This window comes from Bombina bombina, chromosome 1 (genome assembly GCF_027579735.1).
Source record: "Bombina bombina isolate aBomBom1 chromosome 1, aBomBom1.pri, whole genome shotgun sequence".
Lineage (NCBI taxonomy): Eukaryota > Metazoa > Chordata > Amphibia > Anura > Bombinatoridae > Bombina > Bombina bombina.
Window position 1 is genome coordinate 549,029,171 of NC_069499.1, and position 27,667 is coordinate 549,056,837.

Genomic DNA, 27,667 nt, shown 5'->3' on the forward strand with positions numbered 1-27,667 from the left:
GCCATATCCCTCTAGGCACACTGAGCAACGGGTCCACATCTGGATTCCCGCATCACACTTAGGGAGACTTCCCTAAGTGTCATAATTTGCATAAACAAAAAGAGAGAAGCGCTCAACCTGGGAGCGAAAAATAGCATAATAGCTTGTTCTATGGCTAGTTACCACCCAAGAAGCAGCCTCTTTTTGCTCAACATGTGCCTTTCACAGAGAAGTACTTTCCTGAAACATATCAGTCTGATCCTGACTTCACAGTACAGTCCTGCCCCGAAATACCAGGCAATTCCTCTCTGAACAAGAGAAACAGCAGAACCCCAGACATACGTTTCGGCCTATTGTGGGCCTCGTCAATGAGGTGCGGCTCAACTTTTTGGTTGGATAGCTTAGCACAACGGGAAAAACACTCTGATTTGCATAGCATTGTTCGTTTGCTTCAATATGCTAATTATTTTATCTGTGATGCTATTTTCGATATCATCAAGATAAATGTTAAATCTATGACTTTAGCTATTTTAGCTAGAAGAGCTTTATGGCTCAAATCATGGAATGCTGACATGGTATCTAAATCTAGGTTACTATATTTCATTCCAGGGTAATAATTTGTTTGGTTCCCTGTTGGATTCAATTATTTCCACTATTACTGGGGGGGAAGGGAGTTTTTTTGCCTCAAGATAAAGTCTAAAGACAAATCTAGAGCTACTAATCGGTTTAGTTCCTTTCGACAGAATAGAGAACAGAAAACCACTCCATCCCCTAAGGACTCTAGCTCCAATTGGAAGCCTTCCTCGAGGCGGAATAAATCCAAGCCTTGCAAGAAACCAAAGCCAGCCCCCAAGACTGCATGAAGGTGCGGCCCTTGATCCAGTTTTACTGGTGGGGGGCAGATTGAAATTATTTCAAGACGTTTCGACAGGTTCCATTCAGAATCATTGGATTCAGAATATTGTCTCCCAGGGGTATCAAATAGGTTTCAGAATAAGACGTCCTGTGAGAAGATTTTTTTTTCTCTCACGTTCCAACAAATCCTGTGAAAGCGCAGGCCTTTCTGATATGTGTTTCAGATCTAGAGCTTTCAGGAGTGATTGTGCCAGTTCCAATTCTGGAACAGGGTCTGGGTTTTTGTTCAAATCTATTCATTGTCCCGAAGAAGGAAAATTCTTTCAGACCAGTTCTGGATCTGAAGTTTTTAAATCATTTTGTAAGAGTCCCAACTTTCAAGATGGTGACTAAGGACTATTCTGCCTTTTGTTCAGCAAGGTCATTACATGTCCTCAATAGACTTACAGGATGTGTATCTTCATATTCCGATTCATCCAGACCACTATCGGTTTCTGATATTCTCTTTTCTAGATAAGCATTACCAGTTTGTTGCTCTTACATTTGGCCTAGCAACAGCTCCAAGAATATTTTCGAAGGTTCTCGGTGGCCTTCTATCTGTAATTGGAGAGAAGGGTATTGCAGTGTTTCCTTATTTGGACGATATCTAGGTACTGGCTCAATCTTTTCATTTAGCAGAATCTCAAACGAATCAACTTGTGTTGTTTCTTCCAAGCCATGATTGAAGGATCAATATACCAAAGAGTTCCTTGATTCCTCAGACATGGGTCACCTTTTTAGGTTTCCAGATAGATTCAGTGTCCATGACTTTGTCTTTAACAGCCAAGAGACGAATGAAATTGCTTTCTGCCTGTCAAAACCTTGTCTCGATCATTCCCTTCAGTGGCTATGTGCATGGAAGTTTTAGGTCTCATGACTGCAGCATCAGACACGATCCCCTTTGCTCGTTTTCATATGAGACTTATGCAACTTTGAATGCTGAATCAATGGTGCAGGGATTATACTCAATATCACAGTTGATATACTTAAATCCCAACATTCAACTCTCTCTGTCTCCCTCTCTCTCCTCCCTCTCTTCTGTTTCCCACATCTTGGGTATTTCTATCCCATACGTCACTAGCTCATGGACTCTTGCCAATTACATGAAAGAAAACATAATTTATATAAGAACTTACCTGATAAATTCCTTTCTTTCATATTGGCAAAGAGTCCATGAGGCCCACCCTTTTTATGGTGGTTATGATTTTTGTATAAAAAGCACAATTTTATTTCCAGTTCCTCTTTTTGTATGCTTTTTTACTCCTTATTTTATCACCCCACTACTTGGCTATTCATTAAACTTAATTGTGGGTATGGTGAGGGGTGTATTTATAGGCATTTTGAGGTTTGGGAAACTTTGCCCCTGCTGGTAGGGTTGTATATCCCATACATCACTAGCTCATGGACTCTTGCCAATATGAAAGAAATGAATTTATCAGGTAAGTTCTTACATAAATTGTTTTTTTTTAAAAAGTGTATAAATGAGTGTAATAGTTCATTTTAATATGTTTTGAACGCAACCTATAACTTTTTACTTGTAATATAAGCACAAGTTAGCATATTCACTATCTTTATTAATAGTAAAGGTTGTGCTAGAGCAATGTCGGCCGTGCTAACCCTTCTCTGCTAAATGCAGTTTACCATGGACTTGCAATATCAAGTTGCGTGCTAATGTTAGCGTAGCCCAGTGATATTGTGTATTGCAACCTGCGCTATATCATTAGCCCTTCACTTGTAATCATGTGAGCTTAATGTCTTTTTAAACCACTTAACTCCTCATAGAGCTGATTGTGTCTGATAAATTACTCCTATGCATGTACATGTGACTAGTTTAATGATATTGCTGACATTTCTGTGCACATATCTATTCAGGTGACTATGTAATTACAGAGCTGCTAGCTGACATCTCCCCTGACCTGTTAATTCACTGCAGGAAACTAAGTCTATAAATGTTTGTTTCCTCTCCAGCTTGGGTACATCAGCAGCATCTCAGCAGGATCACACACCTGCTTAGCCTTAGTGGACCAGAATATGATGGGATATATTGGAAGTCTTCATGAGCTTGCAGCCACAGAGATACGTTTTTACTGCCACCTGAGTGATGTGAAATCTCAAATACTCAGACCACTCCTAGGATTAGGTATATAATATCATAAACAGCATGCTCTGCTTTTTTTATATTTTATCTTCAGCAAAATACTTCATACATACAGTACTTCAAATTCACACCCCTGTGCTAGCTACTTTTAGTTGTTTGGCACTCATTGCAGTTACACATCAATTTCAGTGAGGCATCCACACAAAAACTACCATTTTTAGAAAGAAAGAAGTTTAGTTTGTACAAATATAATATTGGAAAATGCCACCATATGAAATGTAATAGCCCCTTTTCTCTCCATTAAATATGACTTAGTTTCTAGTGGTGCAGGTGATCAACTGCATCCCAGGGGACAATTGTCCCCTAATTTCAAAGAGGACATACCCCCCTTTAGAAAAAGTGATCATTACTTCCTCTAGCACAAACAGGGGAGTGGACCCCACCTTCTACTTTACCCTTCTAATAGGTCTTGTTTGTGAGTGCTGAAAAATGATATATTTCTCCAACATAGGTGTGTCCGGTCCACGGCGTCATCCTTACTTGTGGGATATTCTCTTCCCCAACAGGAAATGGCAAAGAGCCCAGCAAAGCTGGTCACATGATCCCTCCTAGGCTCCGCCTACCCCAGTCATTCTCTTTGCCGTTGCACCGGCAACATCTCCACGGAGATGGTTAAGAGTTTTTTGGTGTTTAAATGTAGTTTTTATTCTTGAATCAAGTGTTTGTTATTTTAAAATAGTGCTGGTATGTACTATTTACTCTGAAACAGAAAAGAGATGAAGATTTCTGTTTGTAAGAGGAAGATGATTTTAGCAAACGTTACTAAAATCGATTGCTGTTTCCACACAGGACTGTTGAGATGAAGTAACTTCAGTTGGGGGAAGCAGTTGGCAGACTTTTCTGCCTGAGGTATGACTGGCCACATTTCTAACAAGACTTTGTAATGCTGGAAGGCTGTCATTTTCCCTATGGGGACCGGTAAGCCATTTTCTTAGATTAAGTAAAAGAATAAAGGGCTTTATAAGGGCTTAAAAAACTGGTAGACATTTTTCTGGGCTAAAACGATTACTTTGCTAAGCATATTTGGCAGATTATAACTCTTTATAGTTATTATAATCTTGGGGATTGTTGTTAAAAAACGGCAGGCACTGTATGGACACCTTTTTCAGATGGGGGCCTTTTCTAGTCATAGGCAGAGCCTCATTTTCGCGCCACTAATGCGCAGTTGTTTTTGGAAAGCAAGGCATGCAGATGCATGTGTGAGGAGCTAAGAACCACTGAAAAAGCTTATAGAAGGCGTCATTTGGTATCGTATTCCCCTCTGGGCTTGGTTGGGTCTCAGCAGATACCTGGGACTGTATAGGGGTTAAATGTAAAGACAGCTCCGGTTCCGTTATTTTAAGGGTTAAACCTTTCAAAATTGGTGTGCAATACTTTTAAGGCTTTAAGACACTGTGGTGAAATTTTGGTGAATTTTGAACAATTCCTTCATGTTTTTTCGCATATTCAGTAATAAGTGTGTTCTGTTTAAAATTTAAAGTGACAGTAACGGTTTTATTTTAAAACGTTTTTTGTGCTTTGTTGACAAGTTTAAGCCTGTTTAACATGTCTGAACCATCAGATAAGCGATGTTCTATATGTATGAAAGCCAAGGTTTCTCCCCATTTAAATATATGTGATAATTGTGACATAGTGTCCAAACAAAGTAGGGACAATGATGCCACAGATAATAATATTGCCCAAGATGATTCCTCAAATGAGGGGAGTAAGCATGGTACTGCATCATCCCCTTCTGTGTCTACACCAGTTTTGCCCACACAAGAGGCCCCTAGTACATCTTGTGCGCCAATACTTATTACCATGCAACAATTAACGGCTGTTATGGATAATTCTATTGCAAACATTTTATCTAAAATGCCTACTTATCAGAGAAAGCGCGATTGCTCTGTTTTAAACACTGAAGAGCAAGAGGACGCTGATGATAACGGTTCTGACATACCCTCACACCAATCTGAAGGGGCCAGGAGGGAGGTTTTGTCTGAGGGAGAAATTTCAGATTCAGAAAAAATTTCTCAACAAGCTGAACCTGATGTTGTAACATTTAAATTTAAATTAGAACATCTCCGCGCACTGCTTAAGGAGGTATTATCTACTCTGGATGATTGTGACAATTTGGTCATTCCAGAGAAATTATGTAAGATGGACAAGTTCCTAGAGGTTCCGGTGCCCCCCGATGCTTTTCCTATACCCAAGCGGGTGGCGGACATAGTAAATAAGGAGTGGGAAAGGCCCGGCATACCTTTTGTTCCTCCCCCTATATTTAAGAAATTATTTCCTATAGTCGACCCCAGAAAGGACTTATGGCAGACAGTCCCCAAGGTCGAGGGGGCGGTCTCTACTCTAAACAAACACACTACTATTCCCATAGAAGATAGTTGTGCTTTCAAAGATCCTATGGATAAAAAATTAGAGGGTTTGCTTAAAAAGATGTTTGTTCAGCAAGGTTACCTTCTACAACCAATTTCATGCATTGTTCCTGTCACTACGGCAGCGTGTTTCTGGTTCGAAGAACTAGAAAAGTCGCTCAATAAAGAATCTTCGTATGAGGAGGTTATGGACAGAGTTCAAGCACTTAAATTGGCTAACTCTTTTATTTTAGATGCCGCTTTGCAATTAGCTAGATTAGCGGCGAAAAATTCAGGGTTTGCTATCGTGGCGCGCAGAGCGCTTTGGCTAAAGTCTTGGTCAGCGGATGTGTCTTCCAAGACAAAATTGCTTAACATCCCTTTCAAGGGTAAAACACTGTTTGGTCCTGATTTGAAAGAGATTATTTCAGACATCACCGGGGGAAAGGGCCACGCCCTTCCTCAGGATAGGTCTTTTAAGGCTAAAAATAAGCCTAATTTTCGTCCCTTTCGCAGAAACGGACCAGCCTCTAATTTTACATCCTCTAAGCAAGAGGGTAATTCTTCTCAACCCAAACCAGCCTGGAGACCGATGCAAGGCTGGAACAAGGGTAAGCAGGCCAAGAAGCCTGCCACTGCTACCAAAACAGCATGAAGGGATGGCCCCCGATCCGGGACCGGATCTGGTGGGGGGCAGACTTTCTCTCTTTGCTCAGGCCTGGGCAAGAGATGTTCAGGATCCTTGGGCACTAGAAATAGTTTCTCAGGGTTATCTCCTGGAATTCAAGGAACTACCCCCAAGGGGAAGGTTCCACAGGTCTCAATTATCTTCAAACCAAATAAAAAGACAGGCATTCTTACATTGTGTAGAAGACCTGTTAAAGATGGGAGTAATTCATCCTGTTCCAATAGGAGAACAAGGGATGGGGTTTTACTCTAACCTGTTCATAGTTCCCAAAAAAGAGGGAACATTCAGACCTATTTTAGATCTCAAGATCCTAAACAAATTTCTCAGGGTTCCATCGTTCAAAATGGAAACCATTCGAACGATCCTTCCTACCATCCAGGAAGGTCAATTTATGACCACGGTGGATTTAAAGGATGCGTACCTACATATTCCTATCCACAAGGAACATCATCAGTTCCTAAGGTTCGCTTTTCTGGACAAGCATTACCAGTTTGTGGCACTTCCATTCGGATTAGCCACTGCTCCGAGAATTTTCACAAAGGTACTAGGGTCCCTTCTAGCGGTTCTAAGACCAAGGGGCATTGCAGTAGTACCGTACTTGGACGACATCCTGATTAGCGTGGGTTTTCAGATTCTGTAATAGATACTCTGATTCAGGCTAGAAAGCCTGTAACTAGAAAAATTTACCATAAGATATGGAAAAAATATATCTGTTGGTGTGAATCTAAAGGATTCCCATGGAACAAGATAAAAATTCCTAAGATTCTATCTTTTCTACAGATTATCTGCAAGTTCTCTGAAGGGACAGATCTCTGCGTTATCTGTTTTACTTCACAAAAGGCTGGCAGCTGTGCCAGACGTTCAAGCGTTTGTTCAGGCTCTGGTTAGAATCAAGCCTGTTTACAGACCTTTGACTCCTCCCTGGAGTCTTAATCTAGTTCTTTCAGTTCTTCAAGGGGTTCCGTTTGACCCTTACATTCCGTAGATATTAAGTTATTATCTTGGAAAGTTTGTTACACAATTTGGACGTAGTCCGTGCTCTAAAATTCTATTTAGAGGCCACTAAAGATTTCAGACAAACATCTTCTTTGTTTGTTGTTTATTCTGGTAAAAGGAGAGGTCAAAAAGCAACTTCTACCTCTCTTTCTTTTTGGCTTAAAAGCATTATCCGATTGGCTTATGAGACTGCCGGACGGCAGCCTCCTGAAAGAATCACAGCTCATTCCACTAGGGCTGTGGCTTCCACATGGGCCTTCAAGAACAAGGCTTCTGTTGATCAGATATGTAAGGCAGCGACTTGGTCTTCACTGCACACTTTTGCCAAATTTTACAAATTTGATACTTTTGCTTCTTCGGAGGCTATTTTTGGGAGAAAGGTTTTGCAAGCCGTGGTGCCTTCCGTTTAGGTGACCTGATTTGCTCCCTCCCTTCATCCGTGTCCTAAAGCTTTGGTATTGGTTCCCACAAGTAAGGATGACGCCGTGGACCGGACACACCTATGTTGGAGAAAACAGAATTTATGTTTACCTGATAAATTACTTTCTCCAACGGTGTGTCCGGTCCACGGCCCGCCCTGGTTTTTTTAATCAGGTCTGTTGAATTATTTTTTCTAACTACAGTCACCACGGTATCATATGGTTTCTCCTATGCATATTTCCTTCTGTACGTCGGTCGAATGACTGGGGTAGGCGGAGCCTAGGAGGGATCATGTGACCAGCTTTGCTGGGCTCTTTGCCATTTCCTGTTGGGGAAGAGAATATCCCACAAGTAAGGATGACGCCGTGGACCGGACACACCGTTGGAGAAAGTAATTTATCAGGTAAACATAAATTCTGTTTTTTCCATCTAAAGGGGAGGAGAATCCTGGGCTTCATTCATTACTGTTGGGACTTAAGATCCTGGCGACCAGGAGGAGGCAAAGACACCCTAGCCAAAGGCTTAAATACCTCCCCCACTTCCCTCATCCCCCAGTCGTTCTTTGCCTTTCGTCAGAGGAGGACAGCAGAGAACTGCCGAAGATCGGAGTAGTCTCTTATGGAGGGTGGTACTCTTCACATTGGGACTGGACTGGAATTTTAAGTTGTCCTGTCAGCCTCTCAGTGAGAGCCTGGGTGAAAGTTAGAGTCCGGAGATGCAGGGAGAGTCTTTCTGCGAAACCATCCCGACTAATATTAACAGCTCCATAAGCAATTAGCGTTGACGAGTTTCGCTGCCTGCTTTTCACTCGCAAGTCCATGTCAGGAGCAAAGCTACTAAACTGTCACACTTGAAGGGTGTTCCTGTTCCACGGCGTAGATTCTGGTAAGATCGTTTCATTTTTTATTACATAATGATAACACGGAAGACAGGGTCACAGTTTGACGCCTTTTATCTTTAAAGAATCAAGGGTTAATATTCCTGGAAAGGGGATTATTGAACAGGGGGGGTTTATACATGATATTGTTTGTGTCATTGCTGCGTTATGTGCGAGATGAGGCTCTTGCAATGTGTGGAACTTTCAGTTGACTTACGGTAGTATTGCGCGACCCTTTTTTTGGTGCATTTTCTCCTTAGGCAGAGGCGGTCATGCCACGCATTCCATGTGACCGGGTGTGGCTATCTCTCTTCCTCTGTTAATCAGCAGCGCAGGAGACGAAACGGTTTCTGTAGTCCAGGTCATAGGAGGTGGTGAGTGCCCTGGCCATTGGAGGTATAAAGGTGCCTATTTATTAAGTTAATCTAGTCCGTAATATCAGCGCAAGCTATGGAGGACTCTGATGCGTTAGAGGGTTCTCCCTCTTTAACAAGGTCTCATTCCTGTGTTTATTGTGAGGAGGTTCTGGTAGAACAGCCTGCTCAACTATGTTCCACATGCCTTAATAAAGTTACGACATCTAAAAGTAAACGGATGTCTAGTAGTACTACTGAGCCGTCCACCTCTGAGGGTTCCCCGTCCCGTGAGGTGTGTTCCCTGCATTCATCTCCAATTGCACATGCAGCGCCCTAGGGTCCAACCATTACTCCTATGGGAGAGATTCGTTGGCCGTCAGATTTTGTTGTTCAACTGCAAACGGCGGTATCAAAAGTGTTCCATGCCTTACCAAATTCTGCTAAGCGTAGGGCGTATCATGGTGGCCCAGCCCAGGGGTTGTCTACGCCTATGGAAATATCAGAGGCTTTATACGATGACGAGGGCCACTCCAACTCTTCGAAGGAGGCCCCTTCTGGGTCGGAGTTCGTGTCTTCTTTTTTTTTTTTTTTTTTTTTTTTATTATATGTAAAGAACAGTAAATACATAGAAATCAAATTACAAGAAAATCAAATTACATATCTTGCGCCACGCAGGGCCCAACCTATTGTATGGTACAGATAAACAAAAACAAGGGAAAAAAAAAAAAAAAAAACATTGTATAAATTTTATCTGAAAATCCACAGTTTAAGATGTATCAATGTAAAACATATAACATCAAATATAAACCTATTGGGTCCTTTCTCTTTCTTATCTGCTCTTTACATACCTATTTTCCTTTTTTCCTTTATTTTCAAAAAATAACTTAATCGTCATAATACAAAATAATCTTCAAAACTTGAAAATCACAAACACACAAACAACAAAAAAAAAAAAAAAAAAAATCCCCGTACTTTGGTCCTACTCCCCCTCCCCTCTATCTCTACCCCGCACTCCCCTCAGGGCCGCTCAATCCAGGTATGTGGGAAAACATTTAATAGCGTCAATTCCGCAAAGCTCACTGAAGTTAAAAACGGGGAGAGAATCACTCTCTGAAATGCTACCGGGAAAGACAAAATAACAGGAGACCATTTCCAGAGAAACTTCTTAATTCTAATCTCAGATACATCATATAAATGATGTGATTCAAAAAGAATTTGATTTTGAAGGGTTTTAAAAATCATAGAAAGTCCAGGTACATACCTGGCTTTCCAGTTTTTAAGTATACAGAATCTTACTGCCAGAATAATTGTATTAAGGCTATTTACAGTATTACTATTGAAAACATCTTTTAGCTGAAATAGAAAAATAATATCCACGGCTGCAAGGGCAATTGTAACTTTATATGATTTATTGAACCAGTAAATAATTTTGAGCCATAGTTGTTTAACTTTAGGGCATGACCAAAACATATGAAATATATCTGCTCTGGTATGTGCACAATATGGACATACATTAACCCCGAAGGGATAAATCTTCATTAATTTCCAGGGAGAGAGATAAAAATTATTAATCAATTTCATATGTGATTCATTCCAAGCCACCGGTACTTTACATTTGCGTATTAACTCAAAGCTCTGCTTAATTATTTCATGATCTACCGAGGGAATCAATGGTGCCCAAAATCTGCAAATATTATCCTTAATTATCAGACTTTGTTTATTCAGCATAATGTCGTACATCAAAGAGATTGAGGAGTCACCTGAATTAAATTTTTGTATACACAGCTTAATATCTGACCAGGCCACAAAAGATAGAGCATACCAATTCTGCTCTGAAATAAAGTGACGAATTTGAAAATAAGCAAATAGACTTGTTCTAGGTATTCCAAATTTACTAAAAATCTCCTCCGCATCTAATATTTGATGATTTTCATCTAGTAATTGTCTTACATAACAAAGTCCTTTATTAGCCCAATCTTTGAATGCTCTTTGATATAAGCCCGGCAAAAAACTTGAATTATTTAATATAGGTAGAAACTCTGATACAGAATAATCTAGATCTAAAATTCTACAAAATCTTTGCCAGGCCTGAACTATATTCTTAAAGGACATGAGGCAACTCACATTCTGCGGTAATTTCTGCACTTGCATATGTAAAAGGGCTTTTACCGAAAACGGGGTGATTAGGAAAGATTCCAAATCTATAGATGATACTAAGCTAGATCCCGAGAGCCAATCTATTGCTATTTTGACCATAGCCGCCAAATTATACAGTTTAAGATCAGGGAGAGCAAGTCCTGCTGCCCCCGTATTTTGCATTAGTTTCTTAAGAGCAATTTGAGGCTTCTTATTATTCCATATGAATTTAGAAAAAAGTGCATTAATTAATTTCAAATCTTTATATGGTATAAATAGCGGCAAGTTCTGCAGCGGGTAGAGCAGGCGAGGAAAAATGATAGTCTTGACAAGATTGACGCGAGCTGTTAATGGCAATGGAAATGTCATCCACAGCCGAAGGTCTTTTTCAATCTTTTCAAGTAGGGGCCCAAAATTATCTTTGTACCAAAGAATAGGGTTTTTATGCAACACTAGACCAAGATATTTAATGGCCTCAACTCGTTTAAATGGAACCGTATGGGTTATTTTTAAATTATTAAGCCACATCAATTCACTTTTTTCAAAATTTATCTTGTATCCAGAAAAAGAGCTAAACATCGTCAAGATTTTCAGTACCTCTGGTATAGCCTGTTGCGTATTAACCAGGAATAATAAGACATCATCAGCATATAATAGAGTTTTAAGATAGTGGGTACCAAACGAAACTCCTAATAGCACTTCTCTAAATCGTATAGCCAGAGGTTCTAGCGCAATATTGAAGAGCACCGGGGACAAGGGGCACCCTTGTCTAGTACCGCGTTGTAGCACAATTTTAGGAGAGACCGACCCATTAATAAGTATGTAAGATATTGGGTTGTAATATACTCTATGTATAAACCAAAGAAATTCACCATTAAATCCAAACTGCTCTAACGCCTTAAACAGATAATCCCATACAATCGAGTCAAATGCTTTAACTGCGTCTAAAGACAAGATAGCTAAATCTTGCCAAAGTGGCTCCCTCTTACCCCTATCTACATTCCATGCATAATCCAAAAGGTTAATTAATTTGCGAATATTTTTTGTCGGATTTCTAGACACCATAAATCCGGTTTGATCTGGATGAATAATTTGGTGCAAACAAAGAGATACTCTGGACGCTATGATCGTCATTAGTATTTTATAGTCTATGTTTAAGACCGAGATAGGTCTATAAGAGGCCGGATCTTCAGAATCTTTACCTTTCTTTAGGATAAGAGAAATGTTTGCAGCCAGAAAATAAGTTGAAATTGGATTTTTTGTACAATAATAGAAGTTAAAGAGTTTTTCTAAGAAAATGAGTATATCTTCACCGATACATCTATAATATTCAGCAGGGAAACCGTCTGGGCCTGCAGCTTTGTTTAACTTTAAATTATCTATAGCGCTTCTGATTTCTTCTATAGAAATCGGAGCATTAATTGCGTTTAGATCCTCAAAAGATATTTTAGGTACTACTACTGTATTCCAAAAAAGATCTTGATTCACATTATCAGTTTCTATCGCTGAATACAGCTGTTGGTAATAGTTAAAAAAAGTTTCTAAAATCTCTTTGGATTCTGTTGATCTACCTTTAGTTGTTCGAATAGCAAGAATAAGATTTTTTCTTTTTCTAGCTTTGGTAAGTCTGGCCAGATATTTAGCTGAGCAACCATATAAACCTCTAAAATGGAGATTTATTTCTTCTGTTAAGTGTGATCAGTCCACGGGTCATCATTACTTGTGGGATATTAACTGCTCCCCTACAGGAAGTGCAAGAGGATTCACCCAGCAGAGTTGCTATATAGCTCCTCCCCTCTACGTCACCCCCAGTCATTCTCTTGCACCCAACGACTAGATAGGATGTGTGAGAGGACTATGGTGATATATTTAGTTTTTATATCTTCAATCAAAAGTTTGTTATTTTATAATAGCACCGGAGTGTATTATTCCTTCTCTGGTAGAATTTGAAGAAGAATCTACCTGAGTTTTTCTATGATTTTAGCCGGAGTAGTTAAGATCATATTGCTGTTTCTCGGCCATCTGAGGAGAGGTAAACTTCAGATCAGGGGACAGCAGGCAGATTAATCTGCAAAGAGGTATGTAGCAGTTTATTATTTTCTGACATGGAATTGATGAGAAAATCCTGCCATACCGTTATAATGTAAACTCAGCCTTGAATGCAGTAGATGTAGCTGATATCAGGCTGTCATGTATGTATATTTTACACTTCAGTTTTCTGGGAAATGGTACTTCTCTGGCTTTTAAACTGTATACATAGACTTAACCTATTTTGCAGGGACTTGCAATAGGTTTTAAATGACAATTAATTATTGAGGTAAAACGTTTTTTTGCTGGCATGTAAAAACGTTTTTTTCTCTGAGGTACTGGGTGAAAAAATGTTTTGGGCACTTTTTTTCCACTTGGCAATAGTTTTGATTTAAATTAGAGCAGTTCACTGATCCCTCTCACTGTTATGTGTGTGGGGGAGGGGCCATTTTGGTGCTTTCACTATGCATCAGAAAAACTCAGTCAGAGGTTCATTTTCTTCCTGCATGATCCGGTTCATCTCTACAGAGTTCAGGGATCTCAAGAGTCTTTTTTGAGGGAAGTAATCATTCACTGTGCTGATTGTATTGACTGTGATATAAAAAACGTTTATTTGTGTATTTTTTTCTGCTGCCTGGGTTAGTTATCATTTGCTGAGGGGAACAATCCTTTGCTAAAACTGTATATTCTGACAAAGATTGATGCTATAACTTAATTATTTTATCTGTTATAATATTTTCTGTGCTTCTTAAAGGCACAGTTCGTTTTCATATTATTTGTAAATTACTTTGAAAAGTATTTCCAAGTTGCTGTTTATTTGCTAGTGTGTTAAACATGTCTGATTCAGAGGAATATCTCTGTGCTATATGTGTTAATGCCAAAGTGGAGCCCAATAGAAATTTATGTACTAAATGTATTGATGCTACTTTAAAAAAATAGTCAATCTGTACAAATTGAACATATTTCACCAAACAACGAGGGGAGAGTTATGCCGACTAACTCGCCTCACGTGTCAGTACCTGCATCTCCCGCTCAGGAGGTGCGTGATATTGTAGCGCCGAGTGCATCTGGGCGGCCATTACAAATCACATTACAAGATATGGCTACTGTTATGACTGAAGTTTTGGCTAAACTACCAGAACTAAGAGGTAAACGTGATCACTCTGGGATGAGAACAGAGTGCGCTGATAATGCAAGGGCCATGTCTGATACTGCGTCACAGTTTGCAGAACGTGAAGACGGAGAGCTTCATTCTGTGGGTGACGGTTCTGATCCAAATAAACTGGACTCAGACATTTCAAATTTTAAATTTAAGCTTGAGAACCTCCGTGTGTTACTAGGGGAGGTATTAGCGGCTCTGAATGATTGTAACACAGTTGCAATCCCAGAAAAAATGTGTAGGTTGGATAAATATTTTGCGGTACCGACGAGTACTGACGTTTTTCCTATACCTAAGAGACTTACTGACATTGTTACTAAGGAGTGGGATAGACCCGGTGTGCCTTTCTCACCCCCTCCTATATTCAGAAAAATGTTTCCAATAGACGCCGCCACACGGGACTTATGGCAAATGGTCCCTAAGGTGGAGGGAGCAGTTTCTACTTTAGCTAAGCGTACCACTATCCCAGTGGAGGATAGCTGTGCTTTTTCAGATCCAATGGATAAAAAATTAGAGGGTTACCTTAAGAAAATGTTTGTTCAACAAGGGTTTATATTGCAACCTCTTGCATGTATTGCGCCTGTCACGGCTGCAGCAGCATTTTGGTTTGAGTCTCTGGAAGAGACACTTCAATCATCCACACTAGATGACATCACACACAAACTTAAATTCCTTAAGTTAGCTAATTCATTTATTTCAGATGCCGTAGTACATTTAACTAAACTTGCGGCTAAAAATTCAGGATTCGCCATTCAGGCACGCAGAGCTCTGTGGCTAAAATCCTGGTCAGCTGATGTTACGTCTAAATCTAAATTGCTTAATATTCCTTTCAAAGGGCAGACCTTATTCGGGCCCGGCTTGAAAGAGATTATTGATGACATTACAGGAGGTAAAGGTCATGCCCTGCCTCAGGACAAGGCCAAAGCCAAGGCTAGACAGTCCAATTTTCGTTCCTTTCGTAATTTCAAAGCAGGAGCAGCATCAACTTCCTCTGCACCAAAACAGGAAGGAGCTGTTGCTCGCTACAGACAAGGCTGGAAACCTAACCAGTCCTGGAACAGGGGCAAACAGGCCAGAAAACCTGCTGCTGCCCCTAAGACAGCATGAATTGAGGGCCCCCGATCCGGGACCGGATCTAGTGGGGGGCAGACTTTCCCTCTTCGCCCAGGCTTGGGCAAGAGATGTTCAGGATCCCTGGGCGTTAGAGATCATATCTCAGGGATACCTTCTGGACTTCAAATCCTCTCCCCCCAAGAGGGAGATTTCATCTGTCAAGGTTGTCAACAAACCTAACAAAGAAGGAAGCGTTTCTACGCTGCGTACAAGATCTTTTATTAATGGGAGTGATCCATCCAGTTCCGCGGTTGGAACAAGGACAAGGGTTTTACTCAAATCTGTTTGTAGTTCCCAAAAAGAGGGAACCTTCAGGCCAATCTTGGATTTAAAGATCCTAAACAAATTCCTAAGAGTTCCATCGTTCAAGATGGAAACTATTCGAACAATTTTTCCCATGATCCAAGAGGGTCAGTACTTGACCACAGTGGATTTAAAGGATGCTTACCTTCACATACCGATTCACAGAAGTCATTACCGGTATCTAAGGTTTGCCTTTTTAGACAGGCATTACCAGTTTGTAGCTCTTCCATTCGGACTGGCTACGGCTCCAAGAATCTTCACAAAGGTTCTGGGCACTCTTCTGGCGGTACTAAGACCGCGAGGAATTTCAGTAGCTCCGTACTTAGACGACATACTGATACAAGCTTCAAGCTTTCAAACTGCCAAATCTCATACAGAGATAGTACTGGCATTTCTAAGGTCGCATGGATGGAAAGTGAACGAAGAGAAAAGTTCTCTCTTTCCACTCACAAGAGTTCCCTTCCTGGGGACTCTGATAGATTCTGTAGAAATGAAGATTTACCTGACAGAGGACAGGTTAACAAAACTTCAAAATGCATGCCGTGTCCTTCATTCCATTCAAGAGACCAGAAATTCTCTTCTATGGTGGCTTTATCGGCCACATCTGTCCAGGGGAATGCCATTCAGCAGGCCAGACTGGTCAATTGTAACAACAGACGCCAGCCTACTAGGTTGGGGCGCTGTCTGGAATTCTCTGAAGGCTCAGGGACTATGGAATCAGGAGGAGAGTCTCCTTCCAATAAACATTCTGGAATTGAGAGCAGTCCTCAATGCTCTTCTGGCTTGGCCCCAGTTAGCAACTCGGGGGTTCATCAGGTTCCAGTCGGACAACATCACGACTGTAGCTTATATCAACCATCAGGGAGGGACAAGAAGCTCCCTAGCAATGATGGAAGTATCGAAGATAATTCGCTGGGCAGAGTCTCACTCTTGCCACCTGTCTGCAATCCACATCCCGGGAGTGGAGAACTGGGAGGCGGATTTCTTAAGTCGTCAGACTTTTCATCCGGGGGAGTGGGAACTTCATCCAGAGGTCTTTGCCCAAATACTTCCACGTTGGGGCAAACCAGAGATAGATCTCATGGCGTCTCGACAGAACGCCAAGCTTCCGCGCTACGGGTCCAGATCCAGGGATCCGGGAGCGGACCTGATAGATGCCTTGACAGCACCATGGACCTTCAGGATGGCTTATGTGTTTCCACCTTTCCCGATGCTTCCTCGATTGATTGCCAGAATCAAACAGGAGAAAGCATCAGTGATTCTAATAGCGCCTGCATGGCCACGCAGGACTTGGTATACAGATCTGGTGGACATGTCATTCTGTCCACCTTGGTCGTTACCTCTGAAACAGGACCTTCTGATTCAGGGTCCTTTCAAACATCAAAATCTAACTTCTCTGAAGCTGACTGCTTGGAAATTGAACGCTTGATCTTATCAAAGCGTGGTTTTTCTGAGTCAGTTATTGATACCTTAATACAGGCTAGGAAGCCTGTCACCAGAAAGATTTACCATAAAATATGGCGTAAATACCTATATTGGTGCGAATCCAAAGGTTACTCTTGGAGTAAGGTTAGGATTCCTAGGATATTGTCTTTTCTACAAGAAGGTTTAGAAAAGGGGTTATCCGCTAGTTCCTTAAAGGGACAGATCTCAGCTCTGTCCATTCTGTTACACAAGCGTCTGTCAGAAGTTCCAGACGTTCAGGCTTTTTGTCAGGCTTTGGCCAGGATTAAACCTGTGTTTAAAGCTGTGGCTCCACCATGGAGTTTAAACCTTGTTCTTAACGTTTTACAGGGTGTTCCGTTTGAACCCCTTCATTCCATTGATATAAAGTTGTTATCTTGGAAAGTTCTATTTTTAATGGCTATTTCCTCGGCTCGAAGAGTCTCTGAGTTATCAGCCTTACATTGTGATTCTCCTTATTTGATTTTTCACTCGGATAAGGTAGTTCTGCGTACTAAGCCTGGGTTCTTACCTAAGGTAGTCATTAACAGGAATATCAATCAGGAGATTGTTGTTCCATCCTTGTGCCCAAATCCTTCTTCGAGGAAGGAACGTCTTTTGCACAATCTGGATGTAGTTCGTGCCCTTAAATTTTATTTACAGGCAACTAAAGATTTTCGACAAACGTCTTCCCTGTTTGTCGTTTACTCTGGTCAGAGGAGAGGTCAAAAAGCTTCTGCTACCTCTCTCTCTTTTTGGCTTCGTAGCATAATTCGTTTAGCTTATGAGACTGCTGGACAGCAGCCTCCTGAAAGAATTACAGCTCATTCTACTAGAGCTGTGGCTTCCACTTGGGCCTTCAAGAATGAGGCCTCTGTTGAACAGATTTGCAAGGCTGCAACTTGGTCTTCGCTTCATACTTTTTCCAAATTTTACAAATTTGACACTTTTGCTTCCTCGGAGGCTATTTTTGGGAGAAAGGTTCTTCAGGCAGTGGTTCCTTCTGTATAAAGAGCCTGCCTATCCCTCCCGTCATCCGTGTACTTTTGCTTTGGTATTGGTATCCCACAAGTAATGATGACCCGTGGACTGATCACACTTAACAGAAGAAAACATAATTTATGCTTACCTGATAAATTCCTTTCTTCTGTAGTGTGATCAGTCCACGGCCCGCCCTGTTTTTTAAGGCAGGTAAATATTTTTTAAATTATACTCCAGTCACCACTACACCCTTGGCTTCTCCTTTCTCGTTGGTCCTTGGTCGAATGACTGGAGGTGACGTAGAGGGGAGGAGCTATATAGCAACTCTGCTGGGTGAATCCTCTTGCACTTCCTGTAGGGGAGCAGTTAATATCCCACAAGTAATGATGACCCGTGGACTGATCACACTACAGAAGAAAGGAATTTATCAGGTAAGCATAAATTATGTTTTTTGCTTCCTCTTCTATTGATTTTTGTTTAAGAAAAAGGTCTCTTTCTTGTCTATTAGCTCTATATATTCCCCAGTTATCTTCTGTACGGTTTAAACAAAATTTCTTATAAGAGTTTCTAACTTGATGGAGTTCGTGTCTTCTAAACCTCCGGCTGCGGAGGAGCCTGACTTTAAGTTTAGGATAGAGAATTTGCGCTTTTTGCTGAAGCAAGTGCTTGCTACTCTGGAGGTTCCGGAACCGAAGCTTCCGGATTAACCTGCGATTCCTAAGCTTGATAAGGTATATGAGGACAGGGTGGTGCCTCAGGCCTTCCCGGTTCCTGTCAAGATGGCAAATATTAAGAATGAATGTGAGCAATTAGGTTCTTCCTTTTCCCCTTCTTCTTCCTTTAAGAATCTGTTCCCCGTTCCGGACTCAGCTTGAGCTGTGGGGTACTGTTCCTAAGGTGGATGGTGCAATCTCCATGCTCGCGAAGCGGACAACTATTTTAGCCCTTCAGAGCTGCGACATATTGGTGTTAATCCCTGTGTGAAATGGTCAAGGGGAAGAATTCTATCAATGAGATATAGGATAAGATTAAGGCATTGAAGGTCGCCAATTGTTTCATCTGTGATGCCAATGTGCAAATTATTCGCCTGAACATTAAGGTGTCAGGTTTTTCCGTTTTAGCTTGCAGAGCTCTGTGGCTAAAGTCTTGGTCTGCAGACATGACCTCTAAGTCGAGGCTGTTGTCCCTGCCTTTTCAAGGAAAGATTCTGTTCGGTCCAGGATTGAATTTGATCATATCCACGGTTACGGGAGGCAAGGGAGCTTTCCTACCGCAGGATAAGAAGGTTAAACCTAAAGGATCTACTTTTCGTCCCTTTCGTGCGGACAAGGCCCAGCACCAGCAACCCTCCGCAAAAGCGGACCAGTCCAAGGGAACTTGGAAACCGGCTTTCTTGGAACAAGTCTAAGCAGAGCAAGAAGCCAGCTGAGACAAAATCGTCATGAAGGGTCGGCCCCCGGCCAGTCTCCGGACCAAGTAGGTGGCAGATTATCTCTCTTCTCAGAAGCCTGGTTACAGGACGTTCAGGACCCTTGGATTCTGGAGGTTGACGCCCAGGGTTACAGGATAGGGTTCAGATCCCATCCGCCCAGGGGCAGATTCCTCCTGTCAAATCTGTCTTCAAGACCGGAAAAGAGAGAGGCCTTGCTAGAGTGTGTGAGGGATCCCTTCTCTCTCTGCGTTAACATACCAGTACCCCAAGCAGAAAGGGGTCTAGGGTACTATTCAAATCTTTTTGTGGTTCCAAAGAAGGAGGGCACGTTCCGCCCGATTCTGGACCTGAAGTGTTTAAACAAGTTTCTGAGTGTTCCATCGTTCAAAATGGAAACGATCAGATCTATTCTGCCTCTTGTTCAAGAGAGACAGTTCATGACAACTATAGACTTGAAGGACGCTTACCTTCATGTGCCAATTCACAGGGACCACTTCAAGTTCCTAAGATTTGCGTTTCTGGACCAACACTTTCTGGACCAGTTTGTAGCTCTCCCCTTTGGTCTGGCGACGGCCCATAGAGTCTTCATGAAGGTTCTGGGGGCGCTACTTGCAGTGGCCAGAGGCATTGCTGTGGCGCCCTATCTGGACGATATCCTAGTCCAGGCGCGGTCACTCAGTCTCGCAGAGGATCATTCGAGGGCTCTCCTTTTGCTCCAATCTCACGGTTGGACGATCGACTCAGGAAAGAGTTCCCTGGTTCCCAGCAACAAGGTGGAGTTCCCGGGCACGATCATAGACTCTATGTCCATGAAGATATTTCTCACAGACCGTCGACGCAGGAAGATTGCGTCCTCTTGTCTTGCCCTCCAGTCCTCCTCAAGCCCCTCGGTGGCTCAGTGTATGGAGGTGATCGGACTCATGGTTTCCAACATAGACGTCGTTCCATTCGCCAGATCTCAGACCTCTTCAATTGTGCATGTTGAGACAGTGGAATGGCGATCATTCAGATCTATCACGGCAGATATCCATGGATGCTCGGACTCAGATCTCCCTCTTTTGGTGGATCCGTCCGGAGCAACTGTCCATGGGGACATCCTTCTTGAGACCGTCCTGGGAGATTGTGACCACGGACGCGAGTCTGGCTGGATGGGGAGCTGTTTGGGGTGCCAGGATGGCACAAGGAAAATGGACCCTGGAGGAGTCTCTCCTTCCGATAAATATTTTGGAACTCCGAGCAATCTACAATGCTCTGAAGGCATGGCCTCTGCTAGGGTCGTTCAGCTTCATCAGATTCCAGACCGACAACATTACCTTGGTGGCTTATATCAAACATCAGGGGGGTACAAGGAGCTCCCTAGCCATGAGGGAGGTGTCTTGGAGTGGGCAGAGTCCCACAGCTGCTCGATCTCAGCGGTTCACATTCCAGGTGTGGACAACTGGGAACCAGATTTTCTCAGCAGGCAATCCTTCCATCCGGGGAATGGTCTCTCCAACCCGAAGTGTTTGCGGAGGTTTGTCTTAGGTGGGGATCGCTGGAGATAGATCTCATGGTGTCCAGACTCAATTGCAAGCTACCCCGATACGGGTCGAGGTCCAGGGATCCCCAGGCAGAGCTGATAGATGCCTTGGCGGTTCAGCCTAGCTTACATTTTTCCACCGTTTCCACTTCTAAGTTGCTGCGGAGGACGTGGTTTGCGGATCTGGTGGGGATGTCATCCTCTCCACTGTGGAGGTTATCCTTTCGCAGGGATCTGCTGGAACAGGGTTCTTTTCAACATCAAAATCTTGATTCTCTGAGGCTGACTGCATGGAGATTGAAAGCCTAGTCTTGGCCAAGATAGGCTTTTCTGAAGGTGTGTTTGATACGCTAATTCAGGCAAGGAAGCCAGTCACTCATCGCATCTACCATAAGGTGTGGAGGACTTACTTGTCCTGGTGTGAGAACCATGGATATCGTTGGCATAAGGTGACGGTAGCCAGGATTCTGTCCTTTCTCCAGGAGGGTTTGGAGAAGGGTCTTGCTGCCAGTTCCTTAAAGGGATAGATTTCGACATTCTCAGTTGCATAGGAGACTCGCTGAGCTCCCTGACATACAATCTTTTGTTCTGTCTAGAATCAGGCCTGTCTTTAGACAGTCTTCTCCCCCATGGAGCCTAAACTTGGTCCTTAAAGTATTGCAGAGGGTTCCGTTTGAGCCTATGCATTCCATTGACATTAAGATTCTGTCCTGGAAGGTTCTCTTCCTGTTGGCCATTGCATCGACACGCAGAGTATCTGAACTGGCTGCCTTGCAATGTGAGCCTGAGCCCCCTTATCTGGTTTTTCATGCGGATAAGGCTGTGCTTTGCACTGGTTTGGGATTTCTTCCCAAGGTGGTGTCTAACCGTAACATCAGGAAATAGTTGTTCCTTCTTTGTGTCCTAATCCTTCTTTTTCTAAGGAGAGGTTACTTCATAACCTGGATGTGGTTCTATCTTCAGGCTACAAAGGATTTCCGACAGTCTACATCTCTTTTTGTGGTGTATTCTGGGAAGCGCAAGGGGCAGAAAGCCTCTTCTTCTACCTTTGTTTAACTTTTTGGTTGAGGAGCTTGATTCGCTTGGCCTATGAAACAGCGGGACATAAGCCTCCTCAGAGGATTACGGCTCATTCTACTAGAGCTGTGGCTTCGTCTTGGGCCTTCAAGAATGAGGCCTCTATGGAGCAAATTTGTAAGGCGGCTACCTGGTCCTCCTTACACACTTTTACAAAGTTTTACAAATTTGACCTTTTTGCTTCTGCGGAAGCTGTTTTTGGGAGAAAGGTTTTGCAGCCAGTGGTGCCTTTTAGATTAGGGTCAGCCGTTTGCCTTCCGGTTTCATTTAGTGTCCTCTAGTGCTTGGGTATATGTTCCCAACAGTAATGAATGAAGCCGTGGACTCTCCTCGCCTTTAGATGGAAAACATAAATTTTGTTTGCCTGATCATTTCATTTCCATCGAGGAGAGGAGAGTCCACGGCTCCCGCTCGTATCTCCGGTGGGCGAACCTAAATTTAATTATTTTTCTGGCACCATTTATACCCTGATTTTTCTTCTACTGCTCCTTGTTCCCCCGGCAGAGTGACTGTGGGATGAGGGAATTGGGGGAGGTATTTAAGCCTTTGGCTGGGGTGTCCAGGTTCTTAATTCCCAACAGTAATGAATGAAGCTGCGGACTCTCCTCCCCTCGATGGAAATGAAGTTATCAGGTAAGCATAATTTTATGTTTTATTTTGTTTTTCTCAAACAAGTAAGTTAAAGGGACAGTAAAGTCAAAATTCAACCTTCATGTAATTTTAAACAACTTTCCAATTTAATTGTATCATCAAATTTGCTTTGTTCTGTTGGTATCCTTTGTTGAAGAGTAAACCTAGATTGGCTGGTAAGAGCTAAGCAACATTCACATGGGTTTAGCAATGTCATTGGTGTTTGTAACTATGTATAACATTGCTAGAAACATGGTTGCAAACCCTGCTAACAGATGGCTAAAGACACGTGTACACTCATGAGCTTGGAAGGTTGTTAAAAATGTCATCCCCTATCCTATCTATTTAAGTTTAATTTTTACTTAAAGGGACAGTCGGCACTAGAATTTTTGTTGTTTAAAAAGCTAGATAATCCCTTTATTACCCATTCCCCAGTTTTGCATAACCAACACAGTTATTTTAATATACTTTTTACCTCTGTGATTACCTTGTATCTAAGCATCTTCTGACAACCCTCTGATCTCATGACATTTTATTATCTATTGACTGGCATTTTAGCCAGTTAGTGCAGTGTCTGCCACAAGCTACCTGCGTGATCACAATGTTATCTATATGGCTGACATGAACTAGCTCTCCTCTGTTGTGAAAAGCAAATAAAAAAGCATTTAATAACAGGTGGCCTTCAAGGGCGTAGAAATTATCATATGAGCCTTCCTAAGTTTAGTTTTCAACTAAGAATACCAAAAGAACAAAGCAAAATTGGTGCTAAAAGTAAATTGGAAAGTTGTTTAAAATGACATGCCCTATTTGAAACATTAAGGTTTTTTTTGGACTTGACTGTCCCTTTAACTGTCCCTATATTGTATTTCTAAGTTAAGGCAAACTGTAACATTCATTTTTAGTTTAAAATAAGTTACTCATTACAAAAAAACTTTGTTTAATCGTTATTTTAACCAGGCCTTTTCACCTACCAGGATAGTTGATAAAATACTTTTTATCCAAAGTGTGCAAACAATTGTAATATTTTTATACTGAAATAGTGCCTTTAAGCTTCATGATGTTTAGTTTTAGGTTTGGTTAATTTTGTTTCACTTAATCCAACACTGATAGATAGTAATCCTTTCATATGATCACACCTTACATTCTACTTTTCTCTTTTAAATTCCAAGACAATTTTGGTCCTGTGGCTACTCTTCAGTTGCTTCAGGATATGGCAACCAAGTTTAGCAAACTGTGCTACCTGATTGGACAGCATGGGACGTCTTTGAGCAATTTCCTTCATGGATCCAAAGCTGCCCTAAATCTTTCTGTTTTGGAACACTCAAGTCTCTTTCTAGACAGCTATACAGAGTAAGTTGTGAGACTAAATCCATAAAATGACAAAAAAATCTACTTCATAGTTCTGTTGTATTGCATTCTCTTTAGTAACTTGGGCAAAATATATTGTATAATCACCCATACCATGTTGAATGATTAAATTATGCTCATGTATGTTTTGTAAAACACTTTTTGGTACGTTTTAAATGTGAACAGTAGATTTTCATAAAGGAGATTGTAAGTGAAACTTGCTTCTTTCTATCAGAAGTGTATGTATATTTAAAATTGCTCTCTCTCCTGCAGTTACTGCACCTCTTTCACCAATTTCCTGGCTATGGGAGGATTTTCACTTCTCTCCAAGACAGCCATGTAAGTTATCTGTGCATAATTATCACGTCACACTCTGAATGGCACAATATTTATTTAGAGTCCCATCTCCAGGTTACATTATGGGTTAGCATTCTGACACTGTAAAAGTATCAAATTCTTTAAGTCTCCTCCTGTAAGATCAGAGATAAGCAGAACGTCTACAATTCATTGGTCCATTTCTCAGCCCAGTGACTCTTAACGAAGATGCCAGTGCTTCCCAAGGAGTCAAAAACACAACTAATGATGACACACATAATCAAGACAAGGTCTCTAAAATTTGCTGGCATTGAATTAAATTATTAATCTGACCCTAGCATGAGCAGACCTCAGAGAATATTCTAGTGGGGAAAAAAGGAGGTCAGCGAGTGGTGATTTGCCTCCAGTAGAAAGTAATGAAGCTCTCTGAAATGGAGAATCTCATGGAGGGAGAGATTATGACACGAGCCCCTAGCATTGATAGAAAAGACATTTTAAGCAAATACAAATTGAATCACAATTTTTTAGCAAACTTTACTTTCTATTCACTTCTAGTTTTTCATACTTATCTTTTTCTGTCAGTTCAGTAAGAGCATTACAAGATAAAACTGCAAGATATGCAGATGTAAATAAATTCCTAGAGAATATAAGACCTGTGAGAAAACTTCAGGTACACCGTTTTTCAGCCCCCTTGCTGTGAGACTCTTTTTACAATAGAAAAATATAGTATGTTCTGAATTTTGTATTTTAACTTTGTAATTTGAAAATACATACATTAAAATATGAGTGTTACTGTGTATGTTAAATAGAAATTTTCTTGTGTACTTTTGAAAAAGAACTTTTCTTAGACATTTAAATATTTTTCTTTGCTACATACTTTTATTAATAATGGGCTAGATTACGAGTGGAGCAGTACTTTGCGCTCCTGCTCGCGTGTTAAATTTGCTAGATGGAGCCTTTTTGAGCGTGTCTGGTATTGTGCGTATTACAAGTTGAAAGTAAAAAGTTTTTGCATGATCGCTAAAACGACGTGCAAAATACCATGTTAACATATTCCCCCATAGACTTCAATGGAGCACGAAAAGTGAAGAAAAAATGTAACACCCTTACTCGCGTGCAAACCCGATTGCATTTTCTCAAGTGCACTAACATGAAATATCAATATTTCACATTCCAAAGTACTGCACATAGAAGGATGTTTCTCTTGTAAGGTGTATCCAGTCCACGGATCATCCATTACTTGTGGGATATTCTCCTTCCCAACAGGAAGTTGCAAGAGGATCACCCACAGCAGAGCTGCTATATAGCTCCTCCCCTAACTGACATATCCAGTCATTCTCTTGCAACTCTCAACAAGCATGGAGGTAGTAAGAGAGAAGTGGTGTTTAAACCTGTTGCTCCGCCATGGAGCTTAAATTTGGTTCTTAAAGTTCTTCAAGGAGTTCCGTTTGAACCTCTTCATTCCATAGATATCAAACTTTTATCTTGGAAAGTTCTTTTCTCTTGTTAAGTGTAGTCAGTCCATGGGTCATCCATTACTTATGGAATATATCTCTTCTCAACAGGAAGTTGCAAGAGGATCACCCAAGCAGAGCTGCTATATAGCTCCTCCCCTCACATGTCATATTCAGTCATTCTCTTGCAACCTAACTAAAGATAGGTCGTTGTGAGAGGTCTGTGGTGTTTTTTAACTTAGTTTATTTCTTCAATCAAAAGTTTGTTATTTTAAATGGCACCGGAGTGTGCTGTTTGTTCTCAGGCAGCATTAGAAGAAGAATCTGCCTGCGTTTTCTATGATCTTAGCAGACGTAACTAAGATCCACTGGCTGTTCTCATCTGAGGAGTGAGGTAACTTCAGAAAAGGGGAATAGCATGCAGGGCCCCCCTGCAAACGAGGTATGTGCAGTAAATTATTTTTCTGAGGAATGGAATTGACTGAGAAAATACTGCTGATACCAATGTAACGTAAGTTCAGCCTTAAATGCAGTGATAGCGACTGGTATTAGGCTGATGAGTGTGTGTACACTGAATGTATTTTTCTAGGGAATGGAATTGACTCAGAAAATACTGTTAATACTAAAGTAATGTATGAGCCTTAACTGCAGTAAAAGCGACTGGTAGCAGGCTTATTAATAACACTTCATAACTTTTAAAGTGTATGTTCAAAACGTTTACTGGCATGTTAATCGTTTTTTGTGAGGTACTTGGTGATAAAACTTATTGGGGCATGATTTTTACCACATGGCTATCTTTGTTTTCTGCATAGAAACAGTTAACTGAGCTTCCCCACTGTTGTAATATGAGTGGGAGGGGCCTATTTTAGCGCTTTTTTGCGCAGTAAAAATTCAGTCACAATCTGCCTACTTCATCCTCCATGATCCAGGACGTCTCTAGAGAGCTCAGGGGTCTTCAAAATTCATTTTGAGGGAGGTAATCAGTCACAGCAGACCTGTGACAGTGTGTTTTGACTGTGATAAAAACGTTAATTATTTAATTGTTATCCGTTTTTGGGTATTAAGGGGTTAATCATCCATTTGCTGGTGGGTGCAATCCTTTGCTAACTTAATACATTTACTGTGAAAAATTGGTTGCTATAACTAATTTGGTTCATTGTTATTTCAACTGTGACAGCTTTTTGTGCTTCTTAAAGGCACAGTAGCGTTTTTTATATTGCTTGTAAATTTATTTGAAAAGTATTTCCAAGCTTGCTAGTCTCATTGCTAGTCTGTTTAAACATGTCTGACACAGATGAATCTGTTTGTTCACTGTGTATGAAGGCCAATGTGGAGCCCCATAGAAATTTGTGTACTAAATGCATTGATGTTTGTTCAACAATAAGAAATTAGAAGGAAAAGTCAGGCTTTACATGTAAAGAAATTATCCCCAGACAACGAGGGGGAAGTTATGCCGACTAACTCTCCTCACGTGTCAGTACCTTCGCCTCCCGCTCAGGAGGTGCGTGATTTTGTGGCGCCAAGTACATCAGGGAGGCCCTTACAAATCACTTTGCAAGACATGGCTACTGTTATGACAGAAGTATTATCTAAATTGCCAGAATTAAGAGGCAAGCGCGATAGCTCTGGGTTAAGGACAGAGCGCGCGGATGAGGTGAGAGCCATGTCAGATACTGCGTCACAGTTTGCAGAACATGAAGACGGAGAGCTTCATTCTGTGGGTGACGGATCTGATCCAGGGAGACTGGATTCAGAGATTTCTAATTTTAAATTTAAGCTTGAGAACCTCCGTATATTGCTAGGGGAGGTATTAGCGGCTCTGAATGATTGTAACACGGTTGCAATTCCAGAAAAATTATGTAGGTTGGATAGATACTATGCGGTACCGGTGTGTACTGACGTGTTTCCTATACCTAAAAGGCTTACAGAGATTATTAGCAAGGAGTGGGATAGACCTGGTGTGCCTTTTTCCCCTCCTCCCATATTTAGGAAAATGTTTCCTATAGACGCCACCACA

At 41.4% G+C, this 27,667-nt stretch overlaps 1 protein-coding gene across 4 annotated transcripts in view; it reads left to right on the forward strand.

Moving 5' to 3' along the window:
- Nucleotides 1-27,667, forward strand: part of ALS2 (alsin Rho guanine nucleotide exchange factor ALS2) — a 558,121-nt gene that overhangs the window by 233,100 nt on the left and 297,354 nt on the right. For all 4 annotated transcript variants that reach the window (XM_053698688.1, XM_053698690.1, XM_053698692.1 and 1 more), the window contains exons 10-12: nt 2,842-3,013; nt 23,704-23,884; nt 24,155-24,220. In XM_053698688.1, coding sequence (XP_053554663.1) covers nt 2,842-3,013; nt 23,704-23,884; nt 24,155-24,220 — 419 coding nt within the window. The remainder of the gene's footprint in view (nt 1-2,841; nt 3,014-23,703; nt 23,885-24,154; nt 24,221-27,667) is intronic.